The 19,077-nt window shown below is 45.5% G+C and overlaps 1 protein-coding gene across 1 annotated transcript in view; it reads left to right on the top strand.

The window, feature by feature from the left end:
• GNAO1 (G protein subunit alpha o1) overlaps positions 1 to 15,880 on the top strand; it is a 140,701-nt gene extending 124,821 nt beyond the window's left edge. The window contains exon 6 of the mRNA XM_069082445.1: positions 7,355 to 15,880. Coding sequence (XP_068938546.1) covers positions 7,355 to 7,542 — 188 coding nt within the window. The 3' untranslated portion in view covers positions 7,543 to 15,880. The remainder of the gene's footprint in view (positions 1 to 7,354) is intronic.
• The last annotated feature ends 3,197 nt before the right edge of the window (positions 15,881 to 19,077 follow it).

Genomic DNA, 19,077 nt, shown 5'->3' with positions numbered 1-19,077 from the left:
AAAAAATGGGGATAAAGATGGCACGTGCCTTCCAGGGTGGTTGTGAGGATCAAATGACATAACATTTTTGTGAAGCACTCAGCACTTGGCCTGGTACATTCTGGGCACTTAGAGCCAGAAGGGACCTTGAAGTTTCCTTATTTTACCAATGAGAAAACAGGCCCAGTGTAATAAAGTGATTCATTCATAGTCAGATAGGTAGTAAGTGACAAAATCAAGATTTGAACTCAGGTCTTTTGACTCTGAAGGTAGTGCTTTTCCCATTCTACCACTTCTGCCAAACAGAAAAAAATCACAGTTCCAGTCCCTATCTGTATCCCTTCAGAGAATGTAAAGTGGAGAAGTTTCTGAATTTGGAAACAGAGAACCTGGGTTTGAGTCCCAACTAACCCACCTCCTATCCATGTGACCTTGGGCAAATTGCTTCCCTTCCGGAGGCCCCTGTGTCCTTCTCTGTATAATGAGAAAGATGGACTAGATGGGCCACCAAGACCCCTTCCAGCTTCAAATGCTCCAATCCTATAATTTGCATGGGGCTTCTTAGTCACTGACAATGAGCAATCTTTGGGAACACTGAGGGATCTCAGTCCCCGGGGAAATGAGCTCAGAGAGCATCAGGTGCCCCTGAGGCCACACGAGGCAGGGAGGCACCAGTGTTGGGAGAGAGGGGACAATACAGGGTCCCCTCAGACAGATGTGCCCAGTGTCTCCACAATGGGGGCCCCTGCTCTAGTAGAAGTTAATGGTGCGTTGGGTGGTCAGAAAGAAAGAAGCCTGTTCTGAAATAGTGACGTTTCCTGAGCATATGGTATTATGTGGAAAGATGACAAGATGCACATCAAAGCCCCCTCATGCTATTCCAATCTCTCTGTGCACATATGGAGGGGCAGCAAAAGGAGTTGGGTGGGGTTAGTTAAGAAGGCTTCCCGAAGGTGAGCAGAGGAGGATACAGAATGAAAATGAACAGAAAGAACACTGGATTTGGATTCAGAAGGTCTGGGTTCAAATCCTGCCTCTGCTCATTACTCTCTGTATGACTATGGGCAATGATGGCACCTTTCTGAGCTTTGGTTTCCTGTTCTGAAAAATGAGATTGGATGAACTCCAAGTTCCCTTTCATCTTCTGCCTATGTGGTCTCTGTGCCCTCTGAGAGCTCAGTGGAGCTCCTGCATCCTTCATTTGTCTTTCCTGGGCTCTGTCCACCTCTCACCTTCAAGAGGCTCTGAGTTCTCTCTAGAGCAGGAGAAAGCAAATTACATTTCTGAGCAGCACAGGATCCTGAGGAACCTACACCTCCAGATTTGGGGGGCCCCAGGGCAAGGAGGAAGGAGCAGAGTGTAATCACCCACAGTGATGGGCCAGATGGACAGGCCTTAGATTGTATCCTTGTGTCTTGAGCATAGAAGACGCCCCCTCTACTTATCCTGAGTCAGGAGAGCAACTCAAATACAGCAGCCCTTGAAACTGGGCCCCATTAAGGCATTGTTGGGCTCCATGGGCCGTGTTTGCCATTGACCTTCTAGAGCCAACTGTCAATTATGACCATTTTTTATCCACTATAGTTTGCTTATCCCAACAGTGGATTATCCTAACTCCCTGCTTCTCCTCCTCTATCTTCATAATGGGAATGCTACAGGCAGGAGACTGCTAAGGACCATCAGTCCATCAAGCTATTAAGAAGAGGTTTGGGTCAAAGGTTAGGCCTACAGAGAGCATAAAACTATTTTCCAGGATTTTTTTCAGTCCCTGGAATCTAATGAGCCCTGCCATGCTCACTCCCAGTTCACACATGCAGGACAGAGCAAAGGGTCAAAGGATCAGAGATCTGAGGCTAGAGGGGCCCTTAGAGGTCATCGAGGCATAGACTCAGAATTATAGATTTAAAATTAGAAGGGACTTTAAAGGTCATTGAGTCCAACCCCCCATTTTACAGATGAGATCACTGTGGCCCAAAACATAAGTGACTTGGCCAGGGTCACACGGGTAATAAGCATAATCATCAGAATTTGAACTCAAGTCCTCAGAGCCAGTGCTCTTCCTGCTTAGGCTGCTTCTGATGGAAGTGCCAGGTCCATGGACTACAGTGACATCGGCCCATTATGCTGCCTTGCAAGAAAGATGGGGTTTTGCATGGCTAGTTCTAATGTCACCCAGAGGTGACTTAGCAAGTGGCAATTTGTGTCTTTACAAACATATACCATTTATTTAAGAGATACAGAAAGGAAGTGTTGCCTGATGGATGGAAAGCCAGCTTTGGAGTCAGGAAGACCTGCATTCAGTGCCTGCCTCAGGCACATCCTGGCTGTGTGACCCTGGGCAAAGCACCCAGCCCCACAGTGCTCTAAGCAATGCCCTGACTGTGAGGTGGAGAAAAGACCTAACTTTCATTGATAGAGAGAGTTGCCTCACCTGGGAATTCCCTGTACCAATGAAATCGCTGGTCTAATCCCTTTCCCTGTTAAGAGGTACTATTTTTGAAGGCTATTGAACAATAGTATTCTGAACCACCATGTGGTTTTCTTGGTTCTTGGGCTTGATAAAGGAAAAGGGAGTTGTGCGTCCATGTGGCATCTCAAACTCTATTCATTGTGCCAAGTGGCAGTGCCCTACATCCACACAGACTTCTTTTCCCACCCCTGAAGAGGGCAGATTGTGGGATCCTCAGTCCTCAGGCAGCAAGATCCTCCCTAGCATCTTGTGTTCCTGAATGCTCTGCCCCTCAACATTCTCCCTGGAACAGCATCTACTTAGTTATACCACAGAAAAAAGAGCCCTTTCTGAGACATATGGTGCAGGCCCTTCAGCCAAACTGCTATTTTGCGGCCTCTTTTGCCACCAATCCTAATCGCAGCATATCAGCCAATGTGTCAGATATGATACCTAATGGATCACTGGACATAAGGTCCTGAGACAGAAGGGCCCTTCTACCAAGGCCAGAGCTGGAAGGCTTTGCTCTCCCTGATCAGGCATGAGGACATGCAGGCAACAGCGTGTCTGATCAATTTTGAGCCAAGTTTAGGGGACAATTGTGGAGGTTGGATCACCCTACTCAGAGCCCAAGAACCAGGGTAGCCAGCAAGTTCCTCTCTCTCAGGTCAGTGTTTGCTGCCACCATTACCTGGTGATGTCAGTGGGTTGTTTGGTTGCAAAGAAAACAATTCACATTTTCCTTGGAGGTGGCATGAATAGATATAAAGTTGAATTAAAAACATCCCTAGAAGATGAAGACCAGATTATAGGTTTGAGCCCCAAAACTCCTACTCCCCAAAGGAACCACCCTTCTTTATACTCCTAAACCTGACCTCCAAGGAAATCCAGCTGTGCACCCAGACTCTGGGCTGAATGTCAGCAAACCTTCTCTTCCAGAATTCCACCGAGACAAGGTTGGGGTTGAAAAACTGATTTATTAAGAATTTTTTTAAAAATTACGGAAAGAAGGAAAATAAAACAAGGCACAGAAGATCAGTGCTACTGTAATATAAAGAGATAGCAAGAATCTTCCGTTTAACCTTGTCTAACCCTGTCTGCAGAGGCTTATTCTCTACCTTCCTTTCTGCAAACAACTTCCACCAAAAAAAAAAAAAAAAAAAGAAAAAGGTAGGCGAGGTGGAGGTGGAGAGTACCGTTCCTGCTTCCAAAAGAAAACCATTTCTTGGAAAGAAAAGACATCTTGCAGGTTTCAGCTCCGCACTCCTGGGAGGCAAAGAGAAGCTTTCCCTCAGTCACCTCAAGCCACTGGAGAGCCCAACAGAGGAGCATTGGACTGGGATCCAGAAGCCTCCAGTTCTGATCCTGCTGCAGAAACTTAGCAGCCCTGTGACTTGGGCCAATCAAGAAGCCTCTTCAGTCTTTGTCTTCTGTCTATAGTGTTGTAAGGGCCAAATCAAATAGCATATGCAAAGCGCTATATAAATGCTTATTAGTGTTCTTCATCATCATCATCATCATCACCATCATTATTATCATGACCTCCAAAACTCCCCCCACCCCACAAAGGGTTTTAGCAGTATTAGCTTTCAATGAATGAATGACCATTTATCAAGCTCTTATTAAGCACAATGCCTAGCAAACAGTAGGCACTGAATAAGTGCTCATATCTCCTTATTTCTGATAGCTGTACCCCTCCTAGGAGCAGCTAGGTGGCAGAGTGGATAGAGGGCCAGGCCTGGAGTCAGGAACACTCATCTTCCTGAGTTTAAATTTGGCCTCAGACACTTCCTAGCAGTGTGACTGTGGACAAGTCACTTAGCCCTGTTTGCCTCAGTTTCCCTATCTGTAAAATGAGCTGGGGAAGGAAATGGCAAACCACTCCAATATCTTTACCAAGAAAAGCCCAAATGGAGTCACAAAGAATCTAAAACAACATAGCAAGAATACCTTACCTGAGGTCACATTAGGGTTTTTTTTTTTGGCTCACTGTTGATTCATATTGAGCTCACAATCTACTAAAATGCTGAAATATTTTTCAAACTAATTGCTATCTAACCATGTCTCCTCTTTCTTTTACTTATGAAGTTGATTTTTTTGAACACTAGGGAAAGATTTGGGATTGGGAGGTGGGGCAAGGTGAGGAGAGTCTCCTCAATCTCCTTTTCAGTGATCAGAGAAGCAATATGGCAAGGTAGAGGCAGCTAGGTGGCACAGTGAATAGAGCACCGGCCCTGGAGTTAGGAGGACCTGAGTTCAAATCTGGCCTCAGACACTTAACACAAAAACTAGCCATGTGACCTTGGGCAAGTCACTTCACCCCAATTGCCCTCCAAAAAGCAAAAAAAAAAAATATATATATATATATATATATATATATGGCAAGGTAGATAGAGAACTGGCCTCAAAATCAGGATGGAGAGCCTGGGCTCAGGTGCCACATCTGACACACAATGGTATAATCCTTAAGCTCTAGGTGCCCCAGACAATTTTCTAACACTCTAAGTTGCAGAGTTGCTAAACTGCACCGATGTTGCTAGAGGAAGTTTCCTCACCTGGGAGTTCCCTTTACCTGTGAAGTCATAGGCCTAGTGCCTCTCCCCTATGACAAAGACCAACATTTATCTTCATCAGATTTCTTCTTATGAGATTCAGTGCAATTCAGGCCAATTTGAATCCCAGCTTGATTATACCGCTGGTTAGCTGTCCTCCCAGCTTTGTGTCTGCACCGTTGGTCTATGCTTTGACCCAAGTCAATGCTAACCACCGGCGGGGGTGGGGTTAACACAGACCCCCTGAGACAATCCACTGAAGACCTCCTGCTTAGGGGAATCAAACCCCTAACAACTTCTCTGAGGCTCACGATTCAACCAATTCTAAATTCATCTACTTTAACTACCCTCTTACTCACATCTTTTCGATCTCTTTAATACTGTGCTCTACAATCCTGCCAGGAATTAAAGGCAAGATCACAGCCCTATAGCTTTCAGACTCAGATCTCCTCCTTTTTTTGAAAATTAGAACATTTGTCATTTTCTACTCCAGCAAGAACTTGTCAAGGCTCCATGATCTTTCACAGATATCACGGACCTCAGTTCAGCAGCCACATCTGCCAGTTCTTTCAGTACCCAAGGGTATATTTCATCTGGAACAGGTGATTTGAGTTTACTAAAGGCAGCTAGGCATTCTCTTCCTCTCTTTTTACATCTCTTGGATTCACTTCCCAGTTAGCCATTTTTGTTCTGTCCTTTCACATCTAACGGTTATTTTCCTCCATTAGAGAAAATAGAAACAAAGTGAGAATTCAGAAACTCCACCTTTCTTTTGTTAGTGATCAACATCCCATCCACTGGTCCTGTGCCTTCTTTGCACTTTCTCTTTTCCTCAATATAGTTAAAAACCAATTCTAAACAAAACCTGTTTGTCATCCCTAGCCTTCCTTCTCAGCCTCAACATGTTCTGAGCTTTGGCACTCCTGAGACTATCCAATCATTCATCTTCTTTTCCACACCCTTGCTTCCATCATCTGTGCATATCTTTCCAAAAAAATATGAGTTGGTGAGTGGATTCTTTGTAGATTCACAGTGGTCTCTTGGAATAACTCCTAGGAGCTTTCTCATAGAACTTTTTCTCTTTGTGCCATAAGAAATTCACACTTGAAATTTTTCTCTCTCTTCCTGGGCTGACTTCTCCTATAGAATTTAAACATATAGCTGGTTTTCTCTTATGCTTGAGAGATTTAGGCACATTTGTGGTGCTTGGTTCCAGAACTGATAGTTACAGCGCTGCTTATTACCATTTAGCTCTCTTGGTACCCAAAGCTGCTTTTTTTCTGTCCAAAACCACTTGCTTCCCCCAGCCTCCAACAAAGGGGCTTCCCTCTTTCTTATTTAGTCTTTTGCACTAAGAACCCCTCAGCATCTCCTAGAGAAGCAAAAGGCCTAGATAATCTGCATATTCAATAAGGAATTGTTTCTGTTCTTCCTGCCAATCAATTTAAATGTGCCAAGGGCCAGATTGAGAAGTCTTGGAACAAGTGGATCGATAGCATTCAGTAAATGTTTATTGAGTGATTCCTGAGTTCACATCACTGTATTCGCTGCAGGGTAAAATTTTAAAAGGCATGGGTATGATAATCCCTATCCTCATGAGCCTCCTGTATAGGACAAGTAGAAGACACCAACACAAATAGCCATAATACATAATTCTGTTACCAATGTATTAGAGAGTTACAAAACAAAATGTTCTGTGATAGTCAGATAGAATGGTCCTTTCTGACTTGGGCAATCAAGGAACACTTCTCAGATGAATTTGCATCTGAGTTAGGCTCTAAAGTAAGGTTTGGAGAAAAGAAGTAAGCTTCCTGAGGACAAGGATGGTTTCCTTTTGTCTTTATACCCCAAGCATCTTGCATATAGTAGGTTTTTAATACATGCTTGTTGAATTGAATTAAATTGGAAAGTCAGAGACAATCTCAAGGCCGTAAGTATGGAAGCCAAGTTGAATAGTGCTTCCATAGGCAGGAACAGTGAATTCGAAAAGAGGAGCAGGTTCAGAGAAAAGGTAATGAACTGGGTTTCATCCAGGTTTGTGGAATTTGTGGAATCTTCTGTTCTATTCTGTCTATAAACAGAAGAGGGTCTCGTTTCTCTGGTGTGAATTAGGCATGGCCTTGTCTAGAGATGGAGGGAGGAGTGAAATGGCATCTTAAGGAACGTTCAACGGCTGGGGTTTTACGGTCTTCATAATCATCATTGTAAAGGATCCCACTAAACCAGGAGAGACACATACCTGATACCAGTTCTCTAGGAGATGGCCATACATATGCACTGGCATTGACACAATACATAGTGGCGAGACTTGTAGTTGTCTCCAAGTGGATGCCATGGTTACCATGACTTTATTCTGTCTCTGTTTCTCTTCTAGGCCCCAACTCTTTCACTGAAGCTGTGACCTACATCCAGTCCCAGTATGAGAACAAGAACAAGTCAACCAACAAGGAGATCTATACACATATCACTTGTGCCACTGACACCAATAACATCCAATTTGTTTTTGATGCTGTGACGGATGTCATCATCGCCAACAACCTTCGTGGCTGTGGACTCTACTGAGCCCCTAGGCCCCCACCCTATCCCTGAGACCTCCCCAGCCCTCTTCAGCCTCCCTGGTCCTCTTTCCTTCTCCCTCCTTGGAACAAGAGTGTCTATACTATTCACACTCTTCCTCACAAAGAAGGAAGAATGGAGGGAGTGGGGTGAGAGATCGGAAGGAGAAAACTCCCTCCTATCCCAGCCCTGTTACCCCCTTCAAGGCACATCATGTCCAAATTCCTCTCTAAGCCTTTGTTTTTCAGATGTAGAAATGGCAGCCAGGATTTGTGGTAACAGGTGGCAGGGCAAGGGTGCCAGGACAGTGTGGGACAAGGAGGGATCAGAAAGGGGACAAGCAATGAATCCATTCATTTGCCTCCGAGGTTCACTTTTCTTAACTTAATCTATTGAAATGTGTATTGTAAAAGTGGCCTCTTTGGGGCTTCACACTGGAAGGATATGGGTTCCTTGACTACTGTTCTTGGTTTCTGGGTCTTCTTAAGTTTGCTACAAGTTTGGAAAACTCCTAGGACAGGGTCTAGGCCTAAGCAAGTATCTTTTTGATGGGGGTTTCTTCCTAGCTGCAGCAGTGGTGGTCCCTGTGTTTGAAGCAGGAAAGGGTCAGTACTCATCAAGGACATTGATGGAAAGCAGATGCAACCACTCTGCTCTTTGTTCATATCTCTCCTCCAGGGGCAGCATTGGCACCAAAGCCCAGAACGGGGTGACCTTCCTGGAGCCTATCAGACCATTAGGCAAAGTGTTCTGGGGTTTGGACCATGCCCCTCCCTCACTTCCCCCCTTCATCCACTAAGTGCAAATGGTCTAGATTCCTCCCCATACCCTCAGGCTCTTGCACATTTGCTCCCCAAGGGATGGTACCACCCCTACACTACTGGTCCTCATGACCAGTCACCAAATGACCTCTGTCCTCCTCTCCCCCCTGCCACCTTCAGCTCTAGGTAGAATCATCCACCTTGACAGCCCCTAATGAGGAAGGGCAGATGATGAGGGAGGAGGCAAGACAAACCTGTGTGAACTCTTGGGGCTCTCCTGACTCTCCTTCTGTCCTCCCTGGTATGAGATCCTGGGAGGCTCCGTGGACTCCAATCTTAAGAGCGCAGTCTACAGCAGCTATGTCTGTGGAAGGGCCGTGGAATAGAGTCGAAAAGTTGCAGATTTGAGGAAAGAGGGAATCAAGGGAGAAGGCAGAGAGAAAGGAAGGAGTATCTACTTGAAAAAGCAAAGGATCCGAAAGGGATCATAGTGGAGGCTCCAAGTCCCCTGGCTATTTTTCCAGTCGTATTACTAAAGCCCAGAGGGAGCTGCTTTTTTCTGGGATTGTTTTCTTCCCTCATCCTATTCCTGGGGAGGTTGCTCATAGGATCTTGGGGCACTGAGGGAGAGGGGAGGAATGAAATCTTCTTGAAATAGTGATTCATGAAAGTGTTCTGAGCATCTGTTGTCAGTGGCTTCCAAAGGATAGGTGCCCTATACTTCTGTAGGCTCATGTGGACCTCCCTGTGCCCAGCCAGGACACATGGAGAGAGCATCACCCCCGACCTCCACCATCCTAGTGTTGCCATGGGAAGCCAATGAATCGATTTTTCCAGGCTTCTGTTAAATAAGGAGTGGGAAGGGAGGGGGATTGAGGGAAGACAGGATTCACAATCCCTACAGAATTATCCCCCCAGCTAAAAGGAGGAGAGTAGTTGCCTAAACTGAGATGTAAGACATTCCTAAGAGGTACCTAGAAAGGACCCCCTGGGACCCAACTCTCCTGAAGAAAAGACTTGGTCAGGATGCTGCAGCTGCTTTCACTCAGCCAGGCAGTCAAGAACCAGGACCTGGGGATTGGGAGACTTGATCTGTCTTGGAACTTTCTCATCTTTCTAATGCTGGAACCTCCCTCTGATCCTGACACACCTCAGAGAGTGGGTTCAGTGGAAGGTTGGGAGCTCAGTTAGTGAGAACATTGGCAGTGAATGTATCCCTGTAAGTGACAGGCCTGGTGGTCAACTCTTGGCCTGGGAAGCATCTTCCTTATTCTCTAGGTCACGTTCTGTGTCACTGACACAGTGGAGCCCTGTGCGGCCAGCTGATAACATTTCACCAGAAGTCCTGGAGACTGGAGTTTGCCCCTTCTGGGTGGTTGCTGCTAGTGTCTGTGTATTATATACAATCCAGCTGTGTCACAATACAACCTTGTACCATGATTTCCATTCTTCCTGCTGCTATAGAAATATGCCCACCAGTAACTAAGTAGTAATAGCCGTTTGAGAGAAACGTTTCACTCACATCCTCTCTTCCAGGGACTGAAAGCCTGGATTTTGCCCTTTGCGTGATTTCAAGCACCTCGTTCTGAAGGGAGGCAGTCCAAGAAAAAGCCTCCAGAGAACCAGGAATGCTCTTGCCTAGTTCTTCTGTATTTGCTAAGATGCCCTTTGGCCTCTCCCATGGCCTTACTGGTCTGGTTTGGAAATAGTAAAAGGAGGAACCACAAAGAGGTGGTAGCTGCCTCGTGCCAAAATGCCAGTGGGCCTTCAGCTGATGGGAGTTATTTCTCATATTTCTCCTCTTCCCTCTCTCCTCCACCCCCATGTTATGCTTATCTGAATCCCTATGGGCCATACGGTAAATAGGCACAAGCACAATGAAGAAAATTAGCATTTACTGGGTGCCTGAAATTACTTCCCCTTTTCTCCTCCCCACCTCCAGAGGCCCCAATACGTTCATCACTAGCAATCAGTGTTGGGCTGCTCGTGTTGTCCATTGATAATCTGAGTGACATTTCTAAAAGCCTATCTAGTGTTAATAGCTCCTATACAGGGCAAGGCCTCACCACAAGGCTTTGGGGTATTTAAGAGAAGGTGGAAGAAGACAAAATGACAGCCAGTTCACTTAGTGTCTCGCCTCCATGCCACTGTCTGTCAGCCAGCATGGTCACCAGGTTCACAAGAGCCCTGAGGGAAGCCTCACAGCCTAGGAGAAAGAGCAGGGAAACCAGTACAGAGACCTGTCTTCTGCTTTTGGCCAGTCCAAGGCAAGCCCTGCCTTGCTATTCGGCCCTTCCCTTCTCTTGGCTTCAGCGTCGTCATCAGTAAAATGAGGCAGTTGTACTAAAGGGATCCCTAAAGCCCCTTTCAGCCTTGACCTTATATTAGTTTGGTGTGGTAGAGTGCCAGCCTTGGAGTCAGGAAACCTGGGTTCAAATCTCACTTTTGACATATACCAGCCATATGACCATGGGCAAACCACTTAATCTATGAGAACCCTATAAGATTAAGTTAAAGATGAATTTCCATATCTGGAATACCAATAAAATCACTGTCCTGGACCCAAAATGATAAATTTGCCTGGCACTGGACAGTTCTTCTCCCAACCTTCCTGGGCTGCCATTCTTACCACCTTCCCCTACGGACATTCCCAAGCTCTTCAATAGGAGCCAGTGAAATGAGCTGCATTTCCAGAGTGAGGAACTTTGTCTTTGTCCCTCTGTGAGACCTTAGGCATGGTACTAACCTTGTCTGGACCTTAGTTCCTCATCTAGAAAATGAGGTTGGATTGGATGGTATCTGTGGTCCTTTACCCCTCCTTCCTATGATCCATGCTGCCCTTTCAGAAACTTTAATTTCATTCAGTTATAAACTTCCAGGACACCCCTCCCTCACCTCTACTCCTTTACTTTTTGGCCACTAGTTTCACTGGCCCCTAGGCCCATCCAGCCTAGGCTCTGGTAGAAAAAGGTGTCTAGTGACTGTCAGATAGCCTGGCTTTGTTTCCCAGGACACAAACACCCACTTAATAACTCAGTAATTACCCCCCTCACCACAGACACTATAATTACATACTCTGGCCTGGGAGGAATAATGACAGTGGTGCTTGGTTGTTTCTGTCATCAAAATCAGTGTAATCACAAGAGCCAGAGAACACCATGTGGGCCTGTCTCAGGGGCCTGGAACTGGCCCCAGGAGCCAGCATTATCCTGTGCTCTGTGCCCATGGCTTCCTTAGCAGACTCTGGCTCTGTAATTATGTGATCGTCAGTGACACGGATTCCTCCCAAACTCATGGCAGTGATATTTCATGAAGAAAGATTAACTATCGCTGCCCCCAGTCTGGTTAAGGGCTGAATGATAAGAAGTATGACTTATCCTATGTCACCCTCATGCTCCCTGAAAGAGTGAATGGTTCCAGAGTCCTATGTCACCCTCATGCTCCCTCTCTCATGGGGATTGGGGATTTTCAAAAGAGCAGTCTGGAGAGGTCAATTCTTGCTTAACCAAAGGAATGACTCTCTAATGGCAGCATTTCAGGCCCCACACAGGTCGGTAGAATAAAGGGAATATTTTTTGGTCAAAAAGACCTTTGAATTCAACGGTGTGCTGTAGCCAGGTACTCCAGCATTGTTAAATTTTCAATGGGAGCATTCACATTTCAGAAATCTGCAAATGCTAAAAATCAGGGCTTGATTTATTTTTCTGTTGATTGTTATTCTAGACTTAGAGCAAAGGAGAAAACATTGATTATTCAGATTAAACTTAAAATTGTGTCCAGTGAACATTTTTTAAAGTGAAAAGCTGATTGTTAAACATTTGCTAGCATACCCTTGGCTTGTAGTGTTTCTCAGGAATTTGCTTGAGGGATCTGTTTTTTTTCCTTTGTTAAATGAAGAGGTTAGACTAGATGATCCCTAAGGTGCCTTCCAGCTCTGAGTCAATGATCCTAAGACATCATGTAGATCTCTATCTTCTTGGCCTGCTTGGCCCCTAACATGGTGTAAGAGAAAAATCATCTCCAGTGGAAGGTGTTCTGAATCTGGATTCAGAGGACCCGAGTCAGACCCCATCTCTGATGTTTACGTAGGACCTGTGTGACCCTGGGCAAGTCACAACCTCTTTGGGCCTCAGTTTCCTCATCTGTAAAGTGAGGAGGGGTTTAGATTCCATGACCACAAAGGTCCCTTCTAGTTATAAATCCTTTGAGACATCAATACATACTAACTATGGGGCCTTGGGCAAGTCACTTGACTCCTGAGCTCTGTTTTCTTACATGATAAAGGAAGAAGTTCAACTAGATGGCCTTCAAGGTTTGGTATTGGTAGGTTTTGATCAAGCCCCCTGACCCAGGAATCTCAGCTCATCTGTGGGGGTTTTCTTTAGGAATGTTTGACTGGAGCACTGTTGTTTTGGAATGGGAAAGATGAGAGATGAGGGTGAAAGACATGGATGTCCTAAAGCCAGTTCATACCAGCCAATTATTAAAATTTTAGAGTGAACATTTACACCTTGGAAATTGGTAAATGCTATGTATCAGGGCTCAATTTATCATTTTATTGATTGTCTAGACTTAAGAAAGTGTTAGAGAAAATGTTGATAATTCAGATTAAAATTAAAAGTGTGCTGTGAGTACTTTTTTTTCCCCCTTCTGGAGAGTCAGGTGTTAAACATTTACCAGCACTCCCCTAGAAAGAACTTGGAGATTTGCCCACAGTTGCCATAAGAGAAAGGGGACTTCCATATCTTTATCAATATCTTTAAAGCATCTTTCTAAATTAGAACCTCATGTCTTACCAGTCCACTCTCACTCTCACTCCCTGACCCATGACCCAGGTAGGAAATTAGGTGAAATCAACCCCTTTTAAAATCAGCTTGTCCTGAGCTAGCCTCCTAGCAAGATTGCTTATCTGAAGCCAGAAGTTCCCCATCGGAGCCAGAGAAGGTTAGTTTTCTGCCCAGAGGGCTGAATGAATGACACCTGAACTCTTTGGTAAGTTAGGGGGTTTTCCAGAGCTGTGAAATGGGGGTCTGGAGGTGAGCCCAGTTTTTTGGGGGCAGTAGGCCCCCTGTCATCTCAGGGCTTTTGAGCATTAGGTCTTTGGCAGTGGGGATAAAAACCAAACTAGCTGCAGAAATCAGCCAGCTTGGGTATTTGTCTAGCCTTGCAGATGGGATAAAATAGGGAAGTCATTGTGAGCTGGGAGGTGCAAGTTAGAAAGACAGTAAAAGGGAGATGGGGGTTAAGGAATGATATTGGCCTGTGGTTTGTGAAGGTTTTTATTAGCACCACCTCTCCCAGTGACCCAGTCTCTGCCAAGGTCCTTTCCCTCTCTCTACACATCCCTTATTGGAGAAGTCTGGTTTCTGGAAAAAGGTCAGAATCCTTGGGAGAGAACAAGAACTGACCATACCTCACCCTGAGGAGCCCAAGGTACCCTTTCTTCTCTTTCTTCCGAGGGGACAAGCCAATCTATTCTCTTCCTGCCCTTCAGTATGCTGTGAAGGGACAAAGCTCCTGATTGGTCAGACCACCCCTGACCCTGCACCTGTAAGTTGGTCCTGTGACTACTTTCAGTTCTGGGAAAATTCCCTTTGATGTTCTTATCCACCCATGACTGTAGGCAGTTATGTTTCACTGTGTGAGATTGTTAACTGGGCTTTCTGGGGCAGGAAACTAGATGTTCCCATTTAGTCAGGACAGGGACTCGTCTTTCTTCTGTCCTCCTCACTGTCATGGCCTATCCTATACCTGACCATTTGGGCAGTATACCTAAGAGATGGCTACTGGCTTTCTTAAGAGTCAGTGGGAACCCCATAACTGGGGTTATAACCTTCAAGGGTCCCCTAAAATTCAGGAAAGGCATCAGGTACCAGCTTTGACCCTGGTACCTCCTTATTCATGCTGGGTCCTCTGATAAAGTCTAAGATTTTCTATTAATAGAATGGAGACTCCTATAACAAGGATATAACCACCCAAAGGGTCTCACAGATCCCTTGGCCTCCTCAAAGTTCAGCTCCTAAAGCATCCAACATAGCTCTCCAAGTCAGTGATTCCACAGGCTCTAAGTACATTCAGGTAATTCTATCTAGCCACCATCCTTCCTGCTGTCCATTTCTTCTTACTCTGTTCTGGTACTATGGTACTCTGTTCTGGAGCTTAGCATACTCCAGAAATAACCCATCATTTCCATGAATATTATTATGAAGTCACTGCTGTCTTCTTTCCTTTAGGCTAAATAATTCTAGGTCCCCTCATGTTTTTGAGAAGGCAGAGAGTTGGAGGTCTAGCCTTCCTGCTCTTTCTTGACTTTTTTCTGGTTCTTCGTGGAGTAAGGTGTCCTCTAGCCCACTCACAGGTCTCATAGGAGAACAAGGAGCCAACACAAGAAATCCAGAATCCAAGTGAAGAGTTTCAGGATGTGGGGAAGTGTTATAGAACTGGTTTGGATTCTTGCAGAGACAGAGTCGATTCTAAGTGTGTAAAACAGACATTTCAGTGAGCATATTCTGTCCCCAGGCCACCATGGCTCTGTGCGGAAAATTTGAAGGAGGTGACCATCCAAAATGGAAAGGACAAAGTCGTAGTCTGAGGGAAATAGACCCTACAAAGATCAGCTGAAAAAGGATGTGGACAAGGAAAAGATACATAGCACTGGTAGATATCTAGGAACCAAGTTTCCTGCTGCTCCCTGGTATATGGTCTTTGCTTCCCTACCTCCAGACAAAAATTAAGAGTCTACTTAATAATGACATGGGATTCCTTGCTACAAAGGTCTCTCCTCTGGATAGCTCTTAGAGCAGCTTCCATCTCACAAAAGGCACCAACCAAAGGGCCATGAAACCCCAGAAGAGGCAGGAAAAAAGGGAAGAAAATCTTTCTTTATTCCAAACCTCCAAGCTTTTCACTTGGCCTATTCTGTACGTTAATCCTAGCCTCTCAACAGAAAAAGGAAAGGAAAGGATGTGGCCAGGAGAGGGTTCCTAATAAGAGGGAGCTGTTCTCTCCTACCCTCTCACCAAGATCAGCCTTAAGCCATTGTCTTTCTCCTTTCTCAGCAAAGACTGGCAGTTCTATTAACCAGTGGCACAGTTTTCTCTCAACTCCTCCCTGTCCCCCTTCTTCTCTCCATCTCTTCCTTGAAGATCTGCTCTCAATCTGAGGTTTCCTCAGTATATTTTCCCTTCTCCCCTGCTCCATAGTGCAATAACAGTTCTAGCGTGGCCATAGGGAGAGTCCCCTGCCATCTTGCCTTGGCTTCTTCCACTTGCTTCTCCACCCCCAGCATTCCCCACTCAGTCAGTGGACACAGTCCATCTTCCCACCAGGAACTCAAAACCCCACCCACTGATGGCAAGTCCCTTCTGGTGCCTATCTCACTCTTTGGCAAAGCCTTCTCCTTTGGGTGCACTGTTGCCCTATCCACCAGCACCCCCACCCAACCTGTATTAACTGTAATTTTGCAAGCAGAGTGACTCCTTGGTTTAATAAATCCTTAGTTACTGTAATAATTTATTGGCTGTCCGTAATGTATTTATTAGTCCCCACATGTTAATAAAGTGCCAGCTATTTCTTAGTGTGAACATGTGTATTTGTGCTCCCTCCTCCCACATCCCCCTTCCCTTCTCCAACACAGTCTCATCCCTGGAAAGTCTCTGCTAGGGTCCTCCTGGTGAGATGCTTAGTTCACATGTGTCATTCAGCCATCTCTTCATACAAGAGCAAGCAAGACCAGAGGCCGTGGCAAGATAGTCAAAAGAAAATGCCTAGGAGACAAAACCTGGTGTCAACCTGACTCTGCTCAACAAATATCTCTGTGACCTTAAGCAAGCCATTTACTGTCTTTGGGCCTCAGTTTCTTCATCTGTCAACTTTTTGCTTCAAGAAGCTACATTTTCATCTACGTGGGTACTTCTTCCATCATAACACTCGCCACACCTCTGTAGTGTCACTTGTGGCTATGACCAAAAGGATCTGTCACTTGGCAACTGGTCTGAGGATGGGCCTCTCCAGCTGGGGCTGTTCTGAGGATGGGCCTCTCCAGCTGGGGGCTAGTCCTCTGAGGATGGGCCTCTCCATCTGGGGCTATTCTGAGGATGGGCCTCTCCATCTGGGGCTGTTCTGAGGATGGGCCTCTCCAGCTGGGGTTGTTCTGAGGATGGGCCTCTCCATCTGGGGACTGTTCTGAGGATGGGCCTCTCCAGCTGGGGGCTGGTCCTCTGAGAATGGGCCTCTCCAGCTGGGGGCTGGTCCTCTGAGGATGAGCCTCTCCAGCTGGGGCTGTTCTGAGGATGGGCCTCTCCAGCTGGGGTTGTTCTGAGAATGGGCCTCTCCAGCTGAGCCTGTTCTGAGGATGGGCCTCTCCAGCTGGGGGCTGGTCCTCTGAGGATGGGCCTCTCCAGCTGGGGCTGTTCTGAGGATGGGCCTCTCCAGCTGAGCCTGTTTTGAGGATGGGCCTCTCCAGCTGGGGTTGTTCTGAGAATGGGCCTCTCCAGCTGAGCCTGTTCTGAGGATGGGCCTCTCCAGCTGGGGCTGTTCTGAGGATGGGCCTCTCCAGCTGGGGCTAGTTCTCTGAGGATGGGCCTCTCCATCTGGGGCTGTTCTGAGGATGGGCCTCACCATGTGGGATGACAGTCACATAGTTCATCCTCCATCCAGTCATTGGAGCATAGCCAGCATTAGGACCTACTTAGCAGAGCCTTCCGTATCACTCCATGAAGTACTATTGTTTATATATATATATATATCCTACCTACCTCACAGGGATGTTGTGAGGATTAGATGAAATAATAGATGCTGAAATACTGTGGAGTATTAATTGTTTTGTAATCAAAATGTTCTACCTAATGATTGTGGGGAGGGGGTTGCTACTATCCTTATTTAGACAACTATGTATTTGGGCAAAAAAACCCTCCCTAGTTTGTCTTTTAGTCTAACTTTTAGAGTCTGGATGGGTTGGTCTAAAGGTGTATGTCTGCTAGACCATAAGTAGACAAGAAACTGACTGGTGAGATGATTGAGTGTCTTTGAAAACCAATAACTACAAAACCTTGCTCTTAAATATGTTTTGTATATATTTACACCTGCCTATTTACATGTGCAAAAAAGTGTTAGACCTGTATCTGTCTTCTCTGTCTCTGCCTTTCAGTTGGTCTTTCTGTGGCCCTCATTTCCCTCAAACTGCAGCTGTCTCTTGCTCCCTACTTAGGACATTCCCCCACCGCCCAAAACAAGAACCCAAGTGTCTAAGTACAAGGAAAAATAAGCTGGGCCTTCTGCATAATTTAAGAAGGCCTTCTGCTCTGTCCCTGGAGGAGAGGCAAGAGGATTGCAACATACAAGTTTAGGGGAGATGCTAGAGCCCGCTCACATATGGAAGTTTGAATTTCAGCCTCAAGGTAGTCCATACTGGTACCCACCAATCATCAGGAAAAAGGAAAGACTTTTGGAGCAGGGTTATCCAAATGTGCTGTGGAAATAGGGTTGGGTGAGAAGCACCAGATTCTTTATAACATCAAATCTCACTGGCATGATGCCTGATATGTGAACAGAGAGATTGGCTTTGGTGAGGTTGCTTCCTGCAATAATTCTCCCTACCTATCTGTACTTGTGAGGTCCCTGTCCTGATCTCCAGCAGACTGAACAGGACTGAAATAGACACCAGTCCCCCAACTTTGGGTCTCCAGAATGGTTTTCATTAGTAAGGCATGTGGATTGGGGTTTTTCTGTGGGAAGGGGAAAGAGCCCAGATCCTAAATTTTTTTTAGTCCTCTGCAAGGTAGATATTGATTATGCCCAGTGTTCTATATTTTAGCAACAAAGGAACCTGGTAAAATCTGAAATTCCCAGCTATGTTCCAATTGATTAGACACCTCCTAAGGTGTGGCCCTCGGGCCTCATTTTCTGAATGGATTCCATCAGCAAATGAGTCATTAATGTACAGAGTGGCTCCATTAGATTAATGGGCTCATGCAAATTACTGAGGTACCCTTTCAGAAAACCTGAGAGTACAATTTACTGGTTGACTCTATACAGGTAATAAGACGATATGAGTTTTCTGAATTAGCCTATGGAGTAAATGTTTGGTGACTACCATTTGTTAATGATTCTACAATAATGCTGAGTATGGAATGAAATGACTCTACAGGGGTAGTTAAGAGCATAATATGCTTCTCCATAAACTGGTGTTAACCAATTAGGATGTGGGCAAAAATGATGTCATTTCCCTGATTATTTGGGCAATAAGGTAAATGTGCAAACAATTAGCTAAACAAAGGAACAACTGGTAAAATTTAGAGCCAGTTGTGACTTGAAAATTTTCAGTGGCTCCCTACTGCCTCCAAATTAAACTATAAATTCCTCCACCTAGAATTTAAAGCTTTCCTCAACTCACTTTGTGCTCTAGTCTACATTTATAAGTGATTTGATATTACTCCCCTTCAAACACTCTAAATTTTAGCCAGATGGATCAACTAGTTATTTCTCAAACTAGGCATGCTATCTCCAGTTTCTGGGTCTTTGACCTGACTGTCTCTGCCCCACCCCCACCCCCACCCATCTGTAACTCTGGCTCTTCCCTTCTTTTTTAGAACCCCCAGCTTCCTTTAAGGCTCAGCTCAGGTACTATCTCCTATGCAAAGGTTCTCCCAAATTTCCTACTTGCTTCTACTTCTTTGAATTAAGTTATATGCCCTAATAAGTACCCTCTCTACACCCACACTAAAATCTGGGTCTTTTTCTTTTCTTTCCTTCCTTCCTTCCTTCCTTCCTTCCTTCCTTC

Source organism: Petaurus breviceps, unplaced genomic scaffold (assembly GCF_028583685.1).
Source record: "Petaurus breviceps papuanus isolate PSGF00001 unplaced genomic scaffold, PetGlider_PUasm1.0 166, whole genome shotgun sequence".
In the NCBI taxonomy this organism is placed as follows: domain Eukaryota; kingdom Metazoa; phylum Chordata; class Mammalia; order Diprotodontia; family Petauridae; genus Petaurus; species Petaurus breviceps.
This window is presented reverse-complemented; position numbering and strand designations above follow the sequence as displayed.